The sequence below is a fragment of the Pristiophorus japonicus genome, chromosome 10 (genome assembly GCF_044704955.1).
Source record: "Pristiophorus japonicus isolate sPriJap1 chromosome 10, sPriJap1.hap1, whole genome shotgun sequence".
NCBI classification, from domain to species: Eukaryota; Metazoa; Chordata; class Chondrichthyes; family Pristiophoridae; genus Pristiophorus; species Pristiophorus japonicus.
In genome coordinates, this window is record NC_091986.1 from 172,592,553 (window position 1) to 172,614,666 (window position 22,114).

The 22,114-nt window shown below is 42.0% G+C and overlaps 1 protein-coding gene across 4 annotated transcripts in view; it reads right to left on the minus strand.

Moving 5' to 3' along the window:
* Nucleotides 1-888: 888 nt before the first annotated feature.
* Nucleotides 889-22,114, minus strand: part of LOC139275198 (NEDD4-binding protein 2-like) — a 114,319-nt gene continuing 93,093 nt past the window's right edge. For all 4 annotated transcript variants that reach the window (XM_070892336.1, XM_070892334.1, XM_070892335.1 and 1 more), the window contains 4 exons: nucleotides 19,091-21,102; nucleotides 13,877-13,962; nucleotides 4,782-4,827; nucleotides 889-1,084 (listed from right to left, as the gene is read on the minus strand). In XM_070892336.1, coding sequence (XP_070748437.1) covers nucleotides 924-1,084; nucleotides 4,782-4,827; nucleotides 13,877-13,962; nucleotides 19,091-21,102 — 2,305 coding nt within the window. In that variant the 3' untranslated portion in view covers nucleotides 889-923. The remainder of the gene's footprint in view (nucleotides 1,085-4,781; nucleotides 4,828-13,876; nucleotides 13,963-19,090; nucleotides 21,103-22,114) is intronic.

A 22,114-nucleotide genomic window follows, 5' to 3' on the forward strand; every position in this document is an offset into this window, starting at 1 on the left:
ACAAGGTGCACTCCATGACATGATTTACTAATCTTTGTACAGAAATTTGTTTGCCCAAACTTATTCCCTAATGAAACAAACAATTGCCTGATTAGGTAGGATGAAACGTTTCATCCAACCTAAACAGAAAGCTAATATACTGCATATCAACCAAATGATGCATGTTAAGAAAGGACTGATGCATTACAACAGTGGCTACACTTCAAAAAGTACTTCATTGGCTATAAAGCACTTTGGATGCTCCCAAGGTGGAGAATGGCACTATATAAATGCAAGCTCTTTCTCCGGTAAAATCTCAGTACCTTGATTTCTCGAGTTAGCTGAAAATGAGATGCAATTTAGATTGCGCCTATGAACTGCATTACCCACGTGCCAAGCCAAGCAGGTGCAGCAAAACAGACAATCTTTGTGCTGAAATTAGGCCTTTACAGTTACCATTTTAAGAAGCTAAAAAAACACTCAGATTCAATAAGTCCTGTCATTAATGTGTTCAGAACCACCTCAGGAATTAGAAGTTGCAGTTTTTCTTTGTCCTCTATAAATCAGGAGATTGCCCCACTGCAGCTCCTGCCAAAGTTTAGTGACAGATCAGATAGCAGCAACAAGGAATCTCAATGAGAGAACTATGCTATTTAATAGAATTTGCAAAGATTATAATTCCTAAAAACGCCATGACAATAGATTTAGAATCATGATGTGGACGCCAGTAATTAAAGTGCTCCTGGCATGTGTTCAAATTGAAGTATTTCCTGGATAGCAAAAGGATCAGTATTGCAGACTGATACCCTGCCCCTCTAAACTCATAAAAGATGAAATAACCTTTATGCTCTTCCTCTTATCCTTTAATGAGATCAAGACACAAGTTTTAAAAATGGCCAGCCTACCTTTTGCTCCCGAGATGGTCTCAATACTTTGATATTTTTTCAAGCTGAATCATCACCCGTTAGCTTCAGGTCATCATTGCCACTCAAATTTCTATCAGGATGTGAATCCAACATAGCTGAAGATTTTTCTTCAGTTTCATGATTAGGCTCCTGATAAAACTCTCCATTTATATCTTGAATGTTGTATAGTCTCATGCCACCTTCCATCCAGATGCACAATGGAAAAGTGTGTTAATTGTCATGGATTTTGTATACATTAATCAGATTACTTAATTAATAAGAATCTTCATTACAGCTTTTAAAAAGGGTCGGATAAAAGTATATTAGAAACTGTCAATAAATGGAATATGTCAAAATATGAGTAAAGAGCAGCAATTCTCACGAACTACTATCCTCTCAATTCCCGATCAAACTGTAGAAGCTTCCAGCACAACAGCAAACCACTTGGATCGTGCCTATGCTAGCTCATCGCTACAAAGACAGATTACTGAAACAATCTTTTCTAATCTTTTCTTTAGTATGCATAGGAAGATACCAGCACTAGCCAGACCCAGCTCGTAGCACTCTTGTCTATGGGTTATATGTTTAAGAGCTCAAATTTGACACAAAGCTTTGAAGGCATAAACTAGAATAACACGAGTTGACCACCCAAGTTCCCTTCTTGGGCCCCATGGTAGCTGATATTATAAATGAATCCCTCTCCAAAGTCCTCGAACATGTTGTTGCCTCCCAAATCTGTGCCCATCTTTCCTGCAATTCCATGTCTGAATCCTTCTAATCAGGTTTCCGCCCCTGTCACAGTACTGAAACGGCCCATATAAAGGTCACAAATGATGTGACCGTGGTAACCTATCCCTCCTCATCCTTCTCAATCAATCTGCAGCCTTCGACACACTTGATCACATCATCCTCATCCAATGCCTCTCCTCCATCGTCCAACTGGGTGAAACTGCCCTTGACTGATACCATTCTTACCTATCAAATTGTAGCCAGAGAATTACCTGCAATGGCTTCTCTCCTCACTTCTGCATGGTTACCTCTGGAATATCCCAAGGATCTATCCTTGGCCCCCTTTTATTTCTCATCTACCTGCTGTCCCTCGGCAATATAATACAAAAACACATTAGGTTCCACATGTACATTAACTTCACTCAGCTCTATGTCACCACCACCTCTCTCGATCCCTCCACCGTCTCTGATTTGTCACACTGCTTATCCAACATCCAATACTGGATGAGCAGAAATTTCCTCCCATAAAATATTGGGAAGATTGAAGCCATTGGTCCCTGCTGTAAACTCCGTTTCCATCCCCAGCAATTGTCTGAAGCCAAGCCAGACCGTTCGCAACCTTGGTGTTGTGTTTAATCCCAAGATGTGCTTCTGACCATATATCTGCTCCACCACCAAGGCTGCCTACTTTCACCTCCTTATCATCTGACTCCAACCTTGCCTCAGCTCACATACTGCTGAAACCCTCATTCATGCCTTTGTTACCTCTAGATTAGACTATTCCGATGCTCTCCTAGCCGGCCTCCCATCTTCCACCAGAAATAAATTTGTGCTCTTCCAAAACTCTGCTGCCCATATCCTAACTCACACCAAGTCTCGTTCACCCATCACCCCCGTGCTTGCTGACCGACACTGGCTCCCAGACTGACAATACCTTAATTCTAAAATCCTCACCCTTGTTTTCAAATCCCTTGTCCCTCCCCATCTCCAACATCCTCCAGCCCTACAAGCCTTTGAGATCTCTGTGCTCCTTCAATTCTGGCCTTTTGTGCATCCCCGATTTTAACTGTTCCACCATTGACGGCTGTGCTTTCAGCAGGCTTGGCCCCAAGCTCTGGAATTCCCTCATGAAATCCATCTGCCTCTCTATCCTTTAAGACGCTCCTTAAAACCTACATTGTGACCAAGGTCTTGATATCTCCTTCTGTGGCTCGGTGTCAAATATGTTTAGTTATTGATAACATCTTGTAACACGCCTTCGGATGTTTTGCTATATTAAAGGCGCTGTATAAATGCAAGTTGTTATGTACTGAGGCAGTGCTGGATTGTTAAAGGTGCATTCCTTCAGGTGAAAATTAAAGAACAACCATATATCTCTATATAATATATAGTGTCTTATCATGCCTTGCAGGATGGCCCAAAGTACTGCCATACAGTGAATTACAGTGAAGTGCAGTCATTTGTACAAAATATAGCAGCCATTTTGCACAAAGCAAGGCCCTACAAACTGCAATGATTCATTTGTTGTTGGTGTTGGTTGAGCACAGAATGTTTGCTAGGACCTTTAACATCTGCCTGAACAGTTAAATGGGACATTGGTTTACTGTCTCATCCAAAGGACTGTACCAGCAACTCAGCATTAAAGATCCATTGCATTATTTAAAGAAGAGCAGGGACTTCTCCCAATTTTCTCCAACCAGAACACCAGAAAACAGATCTGATCATTACTAGTGCAGAAAGATTGTTGTTTGCATTTACCTAACAATCACTGCAATCCAAAAATCATTAATTCACTGAGATATTTTGGCATAACGTGCTGCATAAATGAAAATATTACTGGAAATCTGGTTTCCACTGCTACTGAGTTTATGTACACAATGCAAAGCATTCACTATTATTTTTGCTATGCTTGGCTATTCAAAAAGATACATGGAACTCATTACCACAAGGATTGGTTGAGGCAAATAGCATATATGCATTTAAAGGGAAGCTAGATAAGCACATGAGTGAGAAAGTAATAGAAGGATATGCTTATGGGGTGAGGTGAAGGAGGGTGGGAGGAGGATCGTGTGGAGAATAAACATGGATGGACCTGTTGGACTGAATGGCCTATTTCTGTGCTGAAACATGATGCACACATTGGCGATTGCACCACTTAGGCTTTTAAGATATAATACTGGAAAAAAGTGAAACTTTCACAGGATGATGATTCCTGTAACAAGTATATAGGGAACAATAGCAGTGGTTATGTTACTGGACTAGTAATCCAGAGGCTTGGACTAATAATATGGAGACGCAAGTTCAAATCCCACCACGGCAGCTGGGGAATTTAAATTCAGTTACTTAAATAAATCCGGAATAAAAAGTTAGTGTCAGTCATGGTGACTATGAAACTACTGGATTTGTCCTTCAGGGAAGGAAATCTGGCATCCTTACCCGGTCTGGCCTAAGTGTGATTCCAAATCCACAGCAATGTGGTTGACTCTTAACTGCCCTCTGCAGTGGTTCAAGGCAGCGGCTCACTACCACCTTCTCAAGGGCAATTAGGGATGGGTAATAAACACTGGCCTTGTCAGCAACGCCCACATCCCATGAACCAATTAAATTTTTTTTTTTTTTTTTTTTTTAAAGTATATAAAAGCTGCGCAAAATTTCTTGACGTCAGTATTTACAGATACATGGACCTGAAAAATGCAATACCACAAAGGGAGTACAGTTTACTTGTCTGATCTGGATAAAACCAGCAGTAAATACTCTTACCACTGGCACCCGGCTTCAGAAACAACTTAGGCTGATGGGGTGAAAGCATCTTCTCTGATAACTGAAAGAGTACTAAATTAAATGAGTCTAGCTTTAGGTTTCTATTAGATGTAAATTGGTATCACAAATTCATTCCCAAATCAGAACAAAAACAAAGAATGTTAATTTCATGAAAATACTCGAGCTTGGGGTAAAGGCACCTGGTTCGGGCAGTGTAGAATGAGATCTATTCTCAACAGTTGACTGGGCTGTATCTAATGCCAACATGAAATGCACAGCATTAAACCGCACAATGATCTCCATCTTAAATGAGTAAAAAAAAAATCTACTGCATATCAATAGCATTTAAAAGAAAATTGAATCTTCAATTTTTAATTCGAACCTTCCACAAATAATTGAAGAACCCACCTTTGAAGGTGTTGCGAGCCATCAATGAAATTTGTTTCAGCCTTTCCTAAAACAGCAAAAATGGAATTCAATTAAACATTTTTCTGATTTAAAGTAAATCATTTATCCTTCAAAGCCTTTAGCCCTATATTTACATGAAGGCGGAGAGAGGGCGGAGGAGCGCGTGATGGGGGGGGCGGGAGGGAAATCCAGAAATCCTCGGAACGCGGAGGTCCTGCTGATATTGGAGCAGAAATTCCGGCCTCCTTGGTTCATATTGGGTGTCTTTGGACCCAGGAAGGCATTGCAAAAGCCAGTTTTCAGCACACAATGCGCATGCGCTGAAAACTGCCTTTTCCGATCGGTCAAGCTGGAGCTTGACAGATTTTCCATATCTCGGGAGTGAGGACATTTGCCAGGGCAAGATTGTGGTATTTACCCATATCTTGCCCAGCAAATGTTCTCAAAATTCTTGCACCTGATAAAAGCAGGCGCATAGCCTACTTTTACATGCGTAAGAGTTTTAAAATACACAAAAACATTTTAAAATATTATAAAAACACATTTTATTGTTAAAAACCCTCTGCACTACAGTAAGTTTATTTAAGCCATAATTTTTAAAAAAACTTTAAAAAAAATAAGAATATATATATATATTTTTTTTAAATACATAAATAACTGATTTAAATTAATAAAAATATGTTTTGTATTTTTTCTATTTTTTATTATTGGTTGTGTGTGTTTAGGGAGCTGTTTCTCATCCATAATAATGGAAATGCCAATGAGAACATACTTTACCTGATTGGCTGCCCAGAGCCATGTGACTCCAGCTCCAGGTCTGTGCACGCCCTGAAGCGCACAGTCAGGAGGAGGCCTCAGGACCGGGAACTCGCCAGATAAAGTAAGTGCGCATTTTTTAAATTCAAGTTTTTTACCCAATCGTCGGCTGGGATTTCTGGGCCATTAATTCCAGGACTTACTTTTTAAGTCTGTTTCCAGCCCAACAGCATGCCAGATTGACAGGAAGGGGGCACTCTCCAGTAATGGGAAAAGATCGGGGAAGAAGCGGGATTCAAGAGCATTGGAATTGGAAGGGATAGAGGGACAGGGCGGAGGGTGGGTCAGAGACCAGCAATCAAGATGGAGGAAGGCAAAGATTGGGTGTTGGGGGAAATAAAAATCAGCCGATCGCAGCAGCGAGGTGAAGCTATGATCAGAAGATTTACTCGAGGGGCCGATAGAGCACTCCAACTCCTCCTGGCTCACAAGCAGTGCAATAAAAAAACGATTATCTGCTTGATCCGGCTGCTTCAACCTCCATTTGCCCAGGTATTCACAAAGAGCCAACCAATCCCCATCAGCCTACTCTCAATCATCAACAAAGTGATGGAAGGTAGTATTGACAGTGTTATTAAGTAGCACTTACTCATCAATAACATGTTCACCGCTACTCAGTTTGGGTTCTGCCAGGACCACTCAGCTCCAGACATTTTTGATCTTCCAGAATTCCCTAGATTCTAGAACGGTTCCCCTTGGATTGGAGGGAGACAGAAAACGGGGATCTCGAGGCCAGCGCCAACATCAGCGGCGCACATCAGCCCAACTCTCCCATCGGTGCACTGAATTAATTTTTTTTTGGAGGTAAAACAAAAAGCCCATTTCAAGGTCTCATTCTTATTAATAAACCATCGGTAGTGATCAGTCTCGCTCTTTTTTCTTTGTTGACCCAGCTCGCAGAGTGGGATTTTTAAAAAGATTTTATTCTTGAAAGATGCTGATTTGGCAAACCTTTTGGACCCATGATTGAGACGCCCTGCCTTAAACTACCTTGGTGTTAATCTTCTATTTATGCAGTTGCACTAAAAGACATTGGAGAGCATCCATTATACAATGCATGCTGAGCAGAGAGGAACATGCAGTAGCTAGACACCAGTATATCAGTTGTACCACATCTGGGCAGAGTGCACGATAATTTTCCTTCTGACAGTAACAGGTGACCATGGCATTGCGCCTGTTCAAATACACAGCAACATGACTCGAGCTTGCAATTGAAATGTTATGATGCTTTCTCTCCTAGATCCACACATTGATTATCTTTATTATTCATTGCTGAGATGTGGGAATCGCTGGCAAGGCCAGCATTAATTCCTAAATGCCCTGGAGGTGGTAGTGGTGAGTCTCATAGAAACGTTTAAAATTCTGACGGGTTTCGACAGGTTAGATGCAGGAAGAATGTTCCCAATATTGGGGAAGTCCAGAACCAGGGGTCACAGCCTAAGGATAAAGGGTAAGCCATTTAGGACTGAGATGAGGAGAAACTTCTTCACCCAGAGAGTGGTGAACCTGTGGAATTCTCTACCACAGAAAGTTGTTGAGGCCAATTCACTAAATATATTCAAAAAGGAGTTAGATGTAGTCCTTAATACTAGGGGGATCAAGGGGTATGGCGAGAAAGCAGGAATGGGGTACTGAAGTTGCATGTTCAGCCATGAACTCATTGAATGGTGGTGCAGGCTCGAAGGGCCGAATGGGCTACTCCTGCACCTATTTTCTATGTTTCTATGTCTATGTTTCTTGAACCACTACAGTCCTTGTGGCAAAGGCACTCCCATAGTACTGTTAGGGAGGGTGTTTCTGGATTTCGATCCAACGATGAAGAAATGACGATATATTTCCAAGTCAGGATGGTGTGTAATTTGGAGGGGAACTTGCAGGGATGGTGTTCCCATGCAGCTGCTGCCTTCTAGGTGGTAGAGGTCGCAGGTTTGGGAGGTGCTGCTAAAGAAACCTTGGTGAGTTGCTGCAGTGCATCTTGTAGATGGCACACGGTGCGCCAGTGGTGGAGGGAGTGAATGTTTAAGGTGATAGATGGGGTGCCAATCAAGCGGGCTGCTTTGTCCGAGATGGTGTTGAGCTTTTTGACTGTTGTTGGAACTGCACTCATCCAGGCAAGTGGAGAATATTCCATCACACTTCTGACTTGTGCCTTGTAGATGGCGGCAAGGCTTTGGAGGAGTGAGGTGGAGAGACACTCGCCGCAGAATACCCAGCATCTGACCCGCTCTTGTTGCTAGTGTGTGTATGGCTGGTCTAGTTAAGTAATCTCACGTGAATATGCCGCAGGGATTTTCCTTTTACCCACTTCTCTCGGAGGCGTGTGTCTCAACCTGAGGGATTCATCACAACCACCAACTTTAGAGAAATTGACAGAAGCAAAATAGATTGAATGGTGATGATTGACCTCAAAAACACTGCCAAAAAAGTCAGCACCTCCAAGAGCTTCTGAAACATCCTCATTTTAATTAAGCTGAGGATTCCCCTGCACAGGACAGGACACTTAACTGGATCCACCCCATTTCCTGATCGTCTTCCACCATTTACACGATCCTACCAACAAACATACCTTCCCCCTCCCCGCTTTCTAGAGGGAGCGATGCTCTGGTTCACTCTTCCATCACCCCAACCTCCAGCCGACATCTTTCTATGCAATCACAGAAGATACAACACCTGTTTCGTCACTTCCTGCCACAGCACTATTCAGGGCCCCAAACACTTCCTCCTGGTAAAGTGGCAATTTACATGTTCTCCCTCCAAGTTAGTTTACCATCATTGCTGCTCACAGTGCAACCGACTCTCCACTGGGAAAACCAAACCCAGATGACATGCCCACCAATGTTGCCTCTAATTTGTTGTTTTTTTTTTGGGGGGGGGGGGCGGAATCCATTCAAAATTCCACATGCACAGTTTTTCCATTTAAAAGCCGACTCTCTGGCTATGCGGGACCTCCAGAGTACTGCGCTGCTTAAAGGGAACATTAGAGGCCACTTTCCCAAACATATCTATTCTGTCTGACTATGTGGCCTTGAGCTTCTTGTAGCTTGCCACTTCAATTTCCCCTTGTATTTCCACTTTGACCTGTCTTTGGCTTTTTACACTGTTTCAATGAATCACAATTTAAGCTTCAAAAATGGCATCTTATCTTGCTCCTGGACATTCTGAAGCCTCTGATGTGAACACTGACTTTAGTAGCTTCAAACCTCAGCAGCATCCTCCAATTTTCTTCAAGCAACAGGTGCTGGTGATACGAGATGGGTCTGTCGGCATCCGGGGTAGGGGAAGCTAGTTGACGCTTGGGCTAGAGGCCCTTCAGTGTGATACATATGGGGGTATCTACTCTTCCTGTTGGCCTGTTTTTTCCCTTTTTTCAGGGATGGTGAAACCATTGGCCCAGATTTGCTGTGAGCGGCGAAGAAACAACTTTCGCCATTCACCTCACGTACAGTTGCCCACAGACTTTTAGCAGGATTGTGAGTAGACTTATACTCTTCCAGCGTTATTGTGAATTCTGCACGCTCTACAGAGGATCTATGGCATCTGTGAGCAGGTCAAGTAGCAGGGAAACTGTTCAATTAGTTTGAAGAATCCTCACAGATGGCAAAGCAGTTAGTAAAAAAAAACAGGAAATATAAACTAAATTTAAATCATTGTACAGGAAGTGAAATAAAGATTGGGTCATATACATGGTATTACGGGGAAGATCGAGAAGAGTGTTGGCGCGATGGCGCAGCCCTGCTTCTCTTCTCGATCTTCCTTGCTGCCATGCTCCACCTCACACTCAACAAGCTCTCCGCTGGAGTGGAACTACACTGCAGAACCAGTGGGAACCTGTTCAACCTTCGTCGCCTCCAGGCCAGATCCAAGACCGTCCCATCCTCTGTCGTCGAGCTACAGTACACGAACGACACTTGCGTCTGTGCACAGAGGCTGAACTTCAAGTCATCGTCAACATCTTCACCGAGGCATACGAAAGCATGGACCTTACACTAAACAACCGTCAGACAAAGGTCTTCCACAAACCTGACCACACCACACAGAACTGCCCCCGAGTCATCAAGATCTGCAGCGCAGCCCTGGACAATGTAGACCTCTTTCCATACCTCGGGAGCCTATTATCAGCAAGGACAGACATCAACACCGCCTTCAGTGCACCAATGTAACCTTCGGCTGCCTGAGGAAGAGAGTGTTTGAAGATCAGGCTCTCAAATCTGGCATGAAGCTCATGGTCTACAGGGCTGTAGTGATACCCGCCCTCCTGTATGGCTCAGAGACGTGAACCATATACAGTAGACACCTCAAATCGCTGGAGAAATACCAACAATGTCTCCGCAAGATCCTGCAAATCCCCCGGGAAGATAGACGCACCGTCAGTGGGAGGATAGATGCACCAAAGTCGGTGTTCTCGATCAGGCCAACATCCCCAGCATCGAAGCACTGACCACACTCGACCAGCTCCATTGGACAGGCCACATTGTCTGCATGCCCGACACAAAGCAAACACTCTACTTGGAACTCCTAGATGGCAAGTGAGCCCCAGGTGGGCAAAGGAAACGTTTCAAGGACACCCTCAAAGCCTCCTTGATAAAGTGCAACATCTTCACCGACACCTGGGAGTCACTGGCCAAAGACCGCCCTAAGTGGAGGAAGAGCACCTTGAGTCTTGTTGCTTAGAGCATGCAGAAAACAAGCACAGGCAGCGGAAGGAGCATGCAGCAAACCAGACACCCCACCCATCCTTTCCTCCAACATATACACACGCACACACACAATTATGTATATATATTTTTTTTTCAATCTTCAAAATTAATTTTTTTCTGGGGGAAATGAGACTCCACATTGGTAAAAAAAAAAAAATTTTTCAGGGACATTCTTCTTCTTAGGCAGTTCCTCGGAGTCGAGGATGACTTGCTTCCACACTAAAAATGCTTTCTCAGGTGAGAATATAGACGAGAGACCATGAACTTTGTGCCGGTTTTAAGATTCTGATCTTCAAACATTCTCTTCCTTAGGCGGCCAAAGGCTACGCTGGCACACTGAAGGCAGTGTTGGACCTTGGCATCGACTTCTGCCCTTGACAGTAGGCTCCCGATTAATGGAAAATGGTCCACGTTGTCCAAGGCCTCATCATGGATTTTGATAATCAGGGGGGGGGGGGGGGGTAGTATTATGAGACCGAATGGCTTGGCTTTTTATATTTGTTTTGCATTTCCTGTTTCCGATTTTCAGCATCTCCACTGTTTTATGGATGTTTAGTGTAAGGCCCATGTTCTCGTACGCTACGGTGAAAATGTTGACGATGGTTTGGAGTCCGACCTCCGAGCGTGCGCAGAGACAAGCGTCACCTGCATACTGTAATTCAATGACAGAGGATGGGACAACCTTGGATCTGGTTTGGAGGCAACGGAGGTTGACGGAGTTTCCCGTTTGTTCGATAGATTAGCTCCACTCCTGCGGGAAGCTTACTGACGGTGAGATGGAACATTGCAGCAAGGAAAATCAAGAAGAGAGTTGGTGCAATGACACAACCTTGCTTCACCCGGTCCATACAGGAATTGGATCTGTGGTGGATCCATTGGTCAGGATCACGGCTTGTATATCATTGTGAAGCAGTGGAGAATGGTGACAAACTTTTGAGGACAGCTGAATTTGAAGAGGACGCTCCATAATCCCACATGGTTGACAGTATAAAAGGCCTTTGAGGTCAAAGAAAGCCACGTACAGATGGTGTTGTTCCCTGCATTTCTCTTGAATTTGTCGCGTGGTAAAGATCATGTCCATTTTGCCCCTTAGTGAGCGGAATCTGCATTGCGACTCTGGGAGGAGCTCTTCAGCTACAGGGAGAAGGCAGTTGAGGAGGATTCTTGCTATAAATTTCCCTGGGGTAGACAGCAGGGAAACTCCTTTGTAATTACCGCAATCAGACAATTCCGGTTGGAGGCTTTCCGCGGGCGATTGCCTCTGACCTGAAACATTTCTACGAAAATACCTGGTGGTCCGGGAGGAGCCGACGATTCCGGTGGGGAGGCCTTCTCTTCCCGCGCTGCGAAGTGTGCTCCCGTCCTCCAGGTTCCCACGCAGAAGGTGCTCACGTGTGACTGCTCAGCTAATCAGGTACTGTATTCCATAGGTTTCTCATGAATAGCAATAAGAACTCCGTATCTACAAGTTCTCATTGCTATTAATGACAAAAAAAAGAGACACTAAACACGTAATTAAAAAAAACGCATCTCAATTAAAATTAATTGAAATTAAAGTTAAATATCTGAGAAATGTTTCTTTTGCAAAGTTTTTAAAATTATGGTTAAAAATAAATGTAACTTAGTAGGCACGGTTTTTAAAAATAGTGCGTGTTTTTTTTAAATTTAATAATATTTTGACATGTTTTTAAACTCTTATGCCTGTAAAAGTAGGCTATGCGTCTGCTTTTATCAGGCATAAGAGGTTTGAGGACATTTTCTGGGCAAGATATGGATAAATACTGCAATTGTGGCCTTACAAATATCCTCGCTTCCTTGATATGGATAATCTGTTAAGCTCCAGCTTGACAGATCGGAAAAGCCGGTTTTCAGTGCATGCGCATAGTGCACTGAAAACCGGCTTTTCCAATGCCTTCCCAGGTCTGTAGAAACTTTGTATGGACCCGGGGGGCCGGAATTTCAGGGCCAATGTCTATCAGGGACATAGAGGCTAATCAGCAGTAATTATGACTTACTACGCCATTAAAAACTCAGTTACTCCTGATTGAACAAGGTTTAAGTTTTTCATCGGTCTTTAGTGTGATTTTAGTGTGATAATAGTGGGTAATTAGCCCAAATTCACACCTTAACAGTGATTTCTGTGCAGATTCAATTAGTGAAGACTGCAACAACATAGCCTGTGGAGGAGCAGGGTATTATTGATAGCAACTTTTGGATTTTCGTGTTTAACTGAACATGTGCAGATGTCAGTAGTTGGTGTCAGTTTTACCCAGTAATAACAGTGAATGCTGACAGCCTCGCCATTATTAGTGCAGCAAAATCCAGGCCATTGTGTTTTTGCTAGTTTGTGTTTTCATTTCCGACTCAATCTGCAGGCATTCAGCTGCTACCAATTTCTCCCATTTACAGAACTTTTCCTTGGCTTTGCTGCTCATTGCCATAACTATTCACAAGCTCTTGGTTTACCTAATGTCTTCAATATTTCCTTCTACTATCTGCCGTTTAGATTGCTAGACTCCAGATCATTCCACTGATACTTGCTCTCTGTTTGTTTGCCCCTCTCCTTTTTCTGATTCTATTGAAGTGCTTGTTGACTTTTCATTTTTCAGTTCTGAAAACAATGTTTAATATTGGAATGACATTTGCAATTTTCCAGTCCAAGATCACATTTCCTTAATCTAAAGAACTTTGGGAAATGACAACCAACAGATCTGTAATTTCCTCAACTATTTGTTTTAATGATCTGGGGTGGAAACAATCACATCCTGAAGATTGATCTATCTTAAATTCCATTATTTTCTCTACTACCTTTTTAAAAAATATATATAATCCAGCAGGTTCCTCCCCTTGACTTATTTTTAGGTTCCCTGTACCACTGGTGTTTTGCCCTCTTCCTCTACTGTGAAAACAGAGACAAAGCACTCACATACTAATCTGCCATTTCCTTCTTGTCCATTACAGTACAGTCTTTGGAAGTCAAGAAATCACAACAGTAGGAGCAGAGAATCTTTCAAAGCTCGGGGAAAAAGTGCACTAATTTCCAAGGCAAGTCTGGGACTTTATCCAAGGTGGGGCCAAGTGACGACACGTCACTACCAATGCTCCCACTAAGCTGCACAGTTGCACAGTATCTGCAAAGTCCTGCGCAGGCCACTGTCCCATTTTTCCATTGTAGATACCATGCATGTGCAAAAATTTGAATGGGCCACACATTGGAGGAGGCAGTGCAGCTTAAGGGGAACATTGTTCACTGCCCAACATGATCTCAAAATACCAAAGACATGCTGAGCATGTGGTTTCCCCACAACCAACTGAGTTTGGACAAATTCCTATTATGTGTGAAGGATGCAAAATGAAGAAATGCATTGTGCTATACTTGCAGTGTATGATACATCCCGTAACAAGTATATACAAGAATGATAAAAAAATGAGAAATGGTCTAAAAATATTAAGCAGTGGCATTAACAAAGTTATCAATTATTGCTGTCACCAATATATTTTACTTCTTGCACAAAGTAACATTTAAACATCTGTAACTTCATAATTTATCACTTTAGAAACAGAAAATCTACAAAAACTTGCCTCCACAGACTTCTTCCACTGTGAATGGATCATGTGTGTTATTTGCTTGTCTAAACGAACTTTACAGTCTTCAGCCAATAAAAAGTCTAAAACAAGGAGGAGAAACTAATTCATGTCCATATTTTCTAAAATGCAAAATTTACTTGCATTACATCTTTAATAGATTATAGAAAGTAAGCAAGTCAAAAATTCAATACAGATTTAAGCAGGATAAAATAACCTTTCAAAAAAATACTTTGGATAATTTGGGAGACTTCCACAGACTATGTCAGCTGTGGCCAGACTGCCAAATTTTAAGAGCCACAAGAATAATCCACGATATTGAAGTCAAAAGGTAAAAAATCATTTTACAAACCCACAAATATCTCAGTAGTTTGAAACATGTTACAAATTTTGGGACTGCCTTAGATCTTTTCTCAAGACAGTCACACTGGTGACTCCTGTAAGGAGACTTGCCTGTACTGCCCAACACCTAATTATACAATAGTGTAGCCCAGGGGTGTAAAAGTAGAACACCCGTGTGATTTGAACCGGATGTTGTGTCTTTCACCTTCATGTGCACTTCTTCAATCTTGCAGTAGAGAAAAATTAGTGAGATAAGGCCTCATGCAAATCATTAAGCTGCTTTATTTTTTAGGCAGCAAGTAAACATGCAGGTCAAAGCAATTTCTCCACTTAATATCAAACCTCTCTTCAAAAATTAGAAAAAAAATAATCAATGTACCCTGACTCTTTTCATGGGCTAATTTACATGTTTTTGCCATTACCTTTCTTTCTACACAACTTCAAACTACAAAAATTGAACTGGATTTTTAGCTACCAGCTTCAGGCCCAGGCCAACAACTCACAACTCCCGGTTTAAAATATGACTGACAGCCCACGTGTTTCTTTTTTCCGATAATCTTAGAATAGCTGCAGGAAGTGAGTGCAGAGCTTCCAGTTTATCCCTCCTTTAGGGATTTGCCAAGGTTTGTCAACCAAGTCATGCTGGGATCACGCAAATAGAAATGGGACGGCAGGACTGACATATGAGGAGATACTGGATCGACTGGGCCTGTATTCACTGGAGTTTAGAAGGATGAGAGGGGATTTCATAGAAACATATAAAATTCTGAAGGGACTGGACAGGTTAGATGCAGGAAGAATGTTCTCGATGTTGGGGAAGTCCAGAACCAGGGGACATAGTCGAAGGATAAGGGGTAAGCCATTTAGGACTGAGATGAGGAGAAACTTCTTCACTCAGAGTTGCTTACCTGTGGAATTCCCTACCGCAGAGTTGTTGTTGATGCCAGTTCATTGGATATATTCAAGAGAGAGTTAGATATGGCCCTTACGGCTAAAGGGATCAAGGGGTATGGAGAGAAATGAGGAAAGGGGTCATCATCATCGACAGTCCCTCGGAATCGAGGAAGACTTGCTTCCACTCTTAGCATGAGTTCATTGGTGACTGAACAGTCCAATACGAGAACCACAGTCTCTGTCACAGGTGGGACAGATAGTCGTTGAGGGAAAGGATGGGCAGGGAGCCTGGTTTGGCACACACTCCTTCCGCTTGATTTCTGCATGCTCTCGGCGACAATACTCAAGGAGCTCAGCGCCCTCCCGAATGCACTTCCTCCACTTTGGGCGATCTATGGCCAAGGACTCCCAGGTGTCAGTGGGGATGTCTCACTTCATCAGGGAGGCTTTGAGGGTGTCCTTGTAACGTTTCCTCTGCCCGTCTTTGGCTCGTTTGCCGTGGACGAGTTCAGAGTAGAGCACTTGCTTTGGGAGTCTCGTGTCTGGCATGCGAACTATGTGGCCTGCCCAGTGGAGCTGATCGAGTGTGGCCAGTGCTTCAATGCTGGGGATGTTGGCCTGGTCGAGGATGCTGATGTTTGTGCGCCTATCGTCCCAGGGGATTTGTAGGATCTTGCGGAGACATCACTGGTGGTATTTCTCCAGCGATTTGAAATGTCTACAGTGCATGGTGGTCCACGTCTCTGAACCAAAAAGGAGGGCAGGTATAACTACGGCTCTGTAGACCATGAGCTTGGTCACAGTCTTGAGGGACTGATCTTCAAACACTCATTTCCTCAGGCAGCCGAAGGCTGCACTGACGCACTGGAGGCGGTGTTGGATCTCATCGTCAATGCCTGCTCTTGTTGATATGAGGCTCCCGAGATAGGGGAAGTGGTCCACGTTGTCTGGGGCCACGCCGTGGATCTTGATGTTTGGGGCTGGTGGGGGGGGGGGGGGCAGTGCTGTGGACAGGCTGGTGGAGGACCTTTGTCTTACTAATGTTTAGCATAAGGCCTGTGCTTTCATACACCTCGGTAAATACATCGACTATGTCCTGGAGTTCAGCCTCTGTGTGCACAGACACAGGCGTCGTCCACGTACTGTAGCTCGACGACAGAGGCTGGAGTGGTCTTGGACCTGGCCTGGAGACGGCGAAGGTTGAACAGCTTCCCACTAATTCTGTAGTTTAGTTCCACTCCAGCAGTTAGCTTATCAACTGTGAGGTGCAGCCTGGCAGTGAGGAAGATTGAGAAGACAGTTGGGGTAATGACACAGCCCTGCTTGACCCCGGTCCAGACATGGATTGGGCCTGTGATGGATCCGTTGGCAAGGATCATGGCTTGCATGTCGTCGTGGAGTAGGCGGAGTATGGCGACATACTTTTGGGGGCATCTGAAATGGAGGACGACGCTCCATAGACCCTCGCAGTTGACAGTGTCAAATACATGACCTCATCTCTCTCATTTGGAGGGAGGAGAGCATGCCGAGAGATCTCAGAAATGCAGTGATCGTGACCATCTTTAAAAAAAGGGGACAAGTCCGACTGCGGCAACTACAGAGGAATCTCCGTCAACCACTGGGAAAGTCGTCGCTAGAGTCCTCCTCAACTGTCTTCTCTCCGTGACCGAGGAGCGCCTCCCGGAGTCGCAGTGTGGATTTCGTCCTCTCCGGGGCACAACGGACATGATTTTTGCAACGCGACAGCTGCTGGAAAAATGCAGGGAACAGCGCCAGCCCTTATACATGGCCTTCTTCGACCTTACAAAGGCCTTGGATACTGTCAACCATGAGGAAAGAGGTACTGAGGTGAACTATCAATCATGATCTTATTGAATGATGGTGCAGGTTCGAAGTGCCGAATGGCCTACTTCTGCACCTATTTTTTAATGTTTCTATGTCTATCCCTACCTCAAAAGGTGTGAATCTTATTAACTTTTGTTACCGAAAGCATTCTGGGCCAGATTCTTCATCTGAATCCTAATCTACATTTCCTAGCTATTCCATTCTGTAAATTGAACTTTTTGTGAGCTTCATTTAACTTGATAACATTTTTAAAAACATAAATTACATCAGATTTTCACATGGCAGTGTCAAAAATCCCACAATGTGATACATGGTTCTTCTAAACCAGAGTTAGTTCTCCCATCCATTCACTGCACATATTTCATAGCTGTCTCTACTGATAGAATGAGTGTCTAAGAGACGAGTAACCATTTATTATACAGGAACGTGTTTGTACACAACAATTTCCTTCTTTAACCAAAAATCAGCTATTTGGTTTGGAGGTTCCCCAGATTTAAATTTCAACTGGAGCACTTGCTCTGATGAGAATCTGAAGTCTCTTTAAATTGTAAAGGCTCAAACATGAGCTGTCAGCCTTCCAATAAAACTGAAGGTGAACAAGTTATCGGAGTTGGAAATGGTAGAAATTACAGTATAGAGACAACCATTTGTCTCATCAGATGCAGATGCAAGCTCTTCAAATGGAGCTATTTGCTCTAATCCCACTTCCCTACTATATTCCCAAATCCTTTTACATTCTTCCTTTGCAGATACTTAACCAATTCCATTTTAAAGGATGTTATAATGCATGCATCATTCAATACCCCTTGAACTTAATAAAATGTTTTAATAACCCCCTGGAAATGTTTCTTCCAACTTCTTGTTTGTTCTTCTAATGATAATCCTGAGTCTATGCTCCTTTGTTAGAAAAATCCTTAGCCATCTGTCACTGAGAATGGTTGGATATGTATTTACGCTTGAAACAATTCAGGTAGCGACTTAATATATTGAATATAAATGTGACAGTTTATAATGATTCCTGGTGCAAACGTCTCCAACGCTTCAGAGCGATAACAGCCGACAGGACAGCGATGTAGTTCAGGGGACATTCGTTGGCCACCTCTCCTTTTTGCACAGAATAATTTTGTTTGAGAAAAAAAGTTAGATGAGAGGTTTTGATAAGAGTAGATAGAGAAAAACGTATTCTCTCGGGCGAATGGGTCAATAATCAGAGGTCATAGATTAAAAACTATTGGAAAAAGATCTAGCGGAAAGATGAGGAGACTGTTTGCCCACTCAGAGTTGGGATCTGGAATGTTCTACCTGAAAAAGGTGGTGGAAGCAGATTCCGTAAATAATTTTGAAAGTGAGTGAGACAGGAACTTGAGGATGAGGAGTTTACAGGGTTCCGGACAAAAAGCAGGGTGTGGGACTAAGCACGACTGCTCTTTCAAAGAGCCAGCACAGGGACAACGGGCTTAATAGCCCCCTTCTGTGCTGTAAGCTTCTATGATTCAATGAGCTCCATGACTCTCTTTTGTCTCCTCCCCAAGATGGACATTATTACACAAATGCACTCAAATTATAATTCTTATCCTCCTGAAATTTAAAACAAAAAAGTTATATGATAATATCTTGTAATAAACTTGTTAAAATTTGTTGCAGTGTAAGGATTCAGGGGAGCAATAGATACGTCACTTTCACATTGACAGGTGTTACCAGCCTTGAAACATCGAGTCTTGTTTCTCAGTGGATTTTGTTGTATTGCATTTTATAATGCTTTTGTTGACCGAAGAAACTGACAAATGGGACAATTATGCAATTTGAATAATTGAACTTGGCTTTCTTTCACTTATCTATAAATGCTAGCATAAATATACTGGCTCTGCTATTCATGACATATTGCTGCATTTGTTAAAACTAATCAAAATATTTACAATTTTGACAAATATGAGCTACTCGAGTGCACAAATATCACTTGAATATTAGAATATGTAATAAATGCACTTAATTTTTAATCAATGAAATGAATACGTATATATACTGCAAAATAATTGCACAAGTCAAAACAATCGTGGATTGATAAAAAAATGGAGGGAATAGGGGAAGGAAGAAAAACATGCTTTATTAATTTATTTTGTTTTAACTTACCGGGGTCAATACCAGGAGATCCAAACAACTCTACAAGCTGTAATGCAAATTCAAGTGGTAATTGCAGCTCGAGAAAAGGGCATTGTTCCGGGAACATTAGAAGTTCTTGTTCATCATCTTGCCTTGATTTTTCTGCTAGTTCACATCCAACACATGGATTGCAGAGTGATGCACTATACTGCTCATTAAATGAAGACAAAGTATCTTCTTTCTTTATGCTGTCTGCATAGGAAAATAAAGTTTCAGAAGATCTGGAAATGTTTGCATAAGGCAAGCATATCGAAACTGGTTTTCCTGTGAGAAATGCTTTGCTCTTGTCCAACATATTCACAGAAGGATTAATGGTATAAACCTCTACAACATGTGATGGATCTGGAAGCACATCATTACACATCATTTCATGTTTGAGTATGAGCAATGATTGCACATTGGAAGAACCATCAAATCCCAGCTTTGACAAGCTGTCCTCTTTGCTACCTTCCTTCTTTACTTTATTATTGATTATTTTGCTTAAGTGAATGGTTTCACAGAATCGGTTCACAAATTGAGAACCCTCAACAGCAATTTGTTCCAGTTTTTCTTGGCATGTCCCTATATTTTTCTGCACGCTGAGGTTTACACTTGTCATTTCACTCTGAAAGATATTCGTTGTTGACATACAGTTTGTTGGTTTAATCTCAGTTAAGACCAATTCTTTCCTTCTCTTTTCTTCTGAATCCACTGGTGTCTCCAGAGAAAACTGAAAAGTAGGTGCTAGTTTGTAAAACCTTTTGGGTTTTCTTCTGTAATTAACTAATGATGGATTATAAAAGGAATCTTGCAGTCTGAAGGTCGTCTCTTTACCAGATTCATGAACCCATTTGCCGGGACAAAAACTGTTTGTTTCTTTCATGCCATCAGCTGTCTCAGAAAGGATATTAGTGGATGCAAATTGATTTGCCACACATTGTGCTGTGGAAGAGGCACCACGAGGACACAGTTGCAGAACACAATCATTTCCTTGAGAAATATTTTCAGTTGAAGAACTTTCATGACAAAATGGGTTTTGTTGGGCAGTTTCCTTATGTAACCATTTTTCAGCCCGATTCTTAACAGAAGCATCTCTATGTCTGAATCTGCAGTCTCTCTTTTGCCTCTGCTCACATATGCTATCTACAAGCCAATCACAATATTCCCAACTGGCAATGTTTTTTCCCTCCAATAAATTGGTTAAGAAATTTCTATTCAAAATTAGACTGGCCTCTTCCTTTCTTTTATAATCATCAACCTCATCTTCCAAAACTAGAGTCTTTACTTTTTCCTGTCCTTCAACATACTCTAATGGTGTTTCTTTAAATACTCTTTCAATCTCAGATGGATACTGGACAGCACCAGCAATGGCTTTTTTGCTTATATAAATACAATATTTCTGTGCCAAAACTACAAGCTTTGCTTTAACAGCTGTTGTGTCTATCACAGAAATATAATTCTTGACTAAAGAACTATGACTTTGATCTAATTCCCAGTGAATTTCAGATAAAGGTAAACTATTTTCTATGTCGGAAGAATCCTCATAATCTTCTGGTAGATTTATATGTAGGTCACATGACTCTACAGACAAACCATCGGCCATTTTAAAATTTCCTGTATCAACTGGCTTATATATTGATATAAACATATTTTCTTCAATAGAAAATGCTTCATCCTTATCTTCAAATATTTTGCAATTAAGAATTTTCTCAACTTGTGCTCCAATATTATTTTGAGAATCTCTTTGTGTAGTCACCAAATCAGTAACACTGATGTTCTCTGCATCACTGTGCTCTTCATTTGACAAGTCATCTTCACATTCAGATGTGCGCTGCTCCAAAGATGCTCCAGGCCAGTGAAATTCAGTTTTTATCTCAGACTTCTGGTTTTGGTCAGCTTTCACATTTCTATGCTGCCTGTGTTTTTTCTTATGTTTTGTGTTTCCTCTTGTACGTTTGTTTAGAGAAGGAAGCACCTTGGGTTTCTTCCTAACTTTGCCTTCCCTAGAAATGTAATGAGAGAAGTGCAAACAGTAATTAGAGCTTCCTAAAATGACCAACATTAAAGCAATTTTTCATAACTTCAACAGCATTTGCACATTTTGAAGAGAGACTTTTCAATAATTGCGAAGCTTATGAACAGATATTGCATTTATCAAGTCAAACATAGATCTGCAATTACTCTTCAAACCGTAAAAGACTTTGATTGATTGATCGATCTGGAAAAAGACTTAATTACATATCAGATTTTCTCCCAATACTTAACTCCCTCCTTTCCAACCTCTCTCTTCATCTGACTCTGTACTGCCCTCTCCCTTTGCCCACCATTGGTAACCACTCCTTCAGTCACCGAGGGCCCACACTTTGCAATTCCTTCCCTAAATCACTCCACCTCGCTTTCCTCCTTCAAGACCTTCCTTAAAACCAACTGTTCCTCCTTTGGCTCAGTGTCCATTTTTTTTGATTACGCATCTGTGAAGCTTTTTGGGAATTTTCCCATATTAAAAGACGACATATAAATACAAGTTGTGCCCGTAGCAGAAAAGCAGTTTCCATAAGTAGACTATTGTGCATTAACATGAGTGGGATAATGTGCCACAATTACCCCTTAATTATGATGTCACGTGAGATGGCCACCACATTCTTCTGTCTTCTCCAAAATTTGATAAATATCACTGTCGAGTTCTGGATTACTTAATAATCAAATTTATTTACAAATACAATAATACACAGAAGGTACGCCATTAAATTAAAAATACAATACAATACAATACTTAAAACACGGATAAAATCAGTTCATGAGGGCTTATAATACTCTTATTTAGAACATATTGCTTCCATTGTTTGTTCCGTGACGAGGAATTCAGATGGAATATTCTTTTGGACATATTCAACGACTTGATAGTGTGCATGGTTGAAGCAAAGTCCTACCTTGGCACACAACATTCAGAGTGAAGAATAAAGCTATTGAAAAAAGTCTCCATCATTTATTTCAATCCAAAGGTTCCCTGCAGAC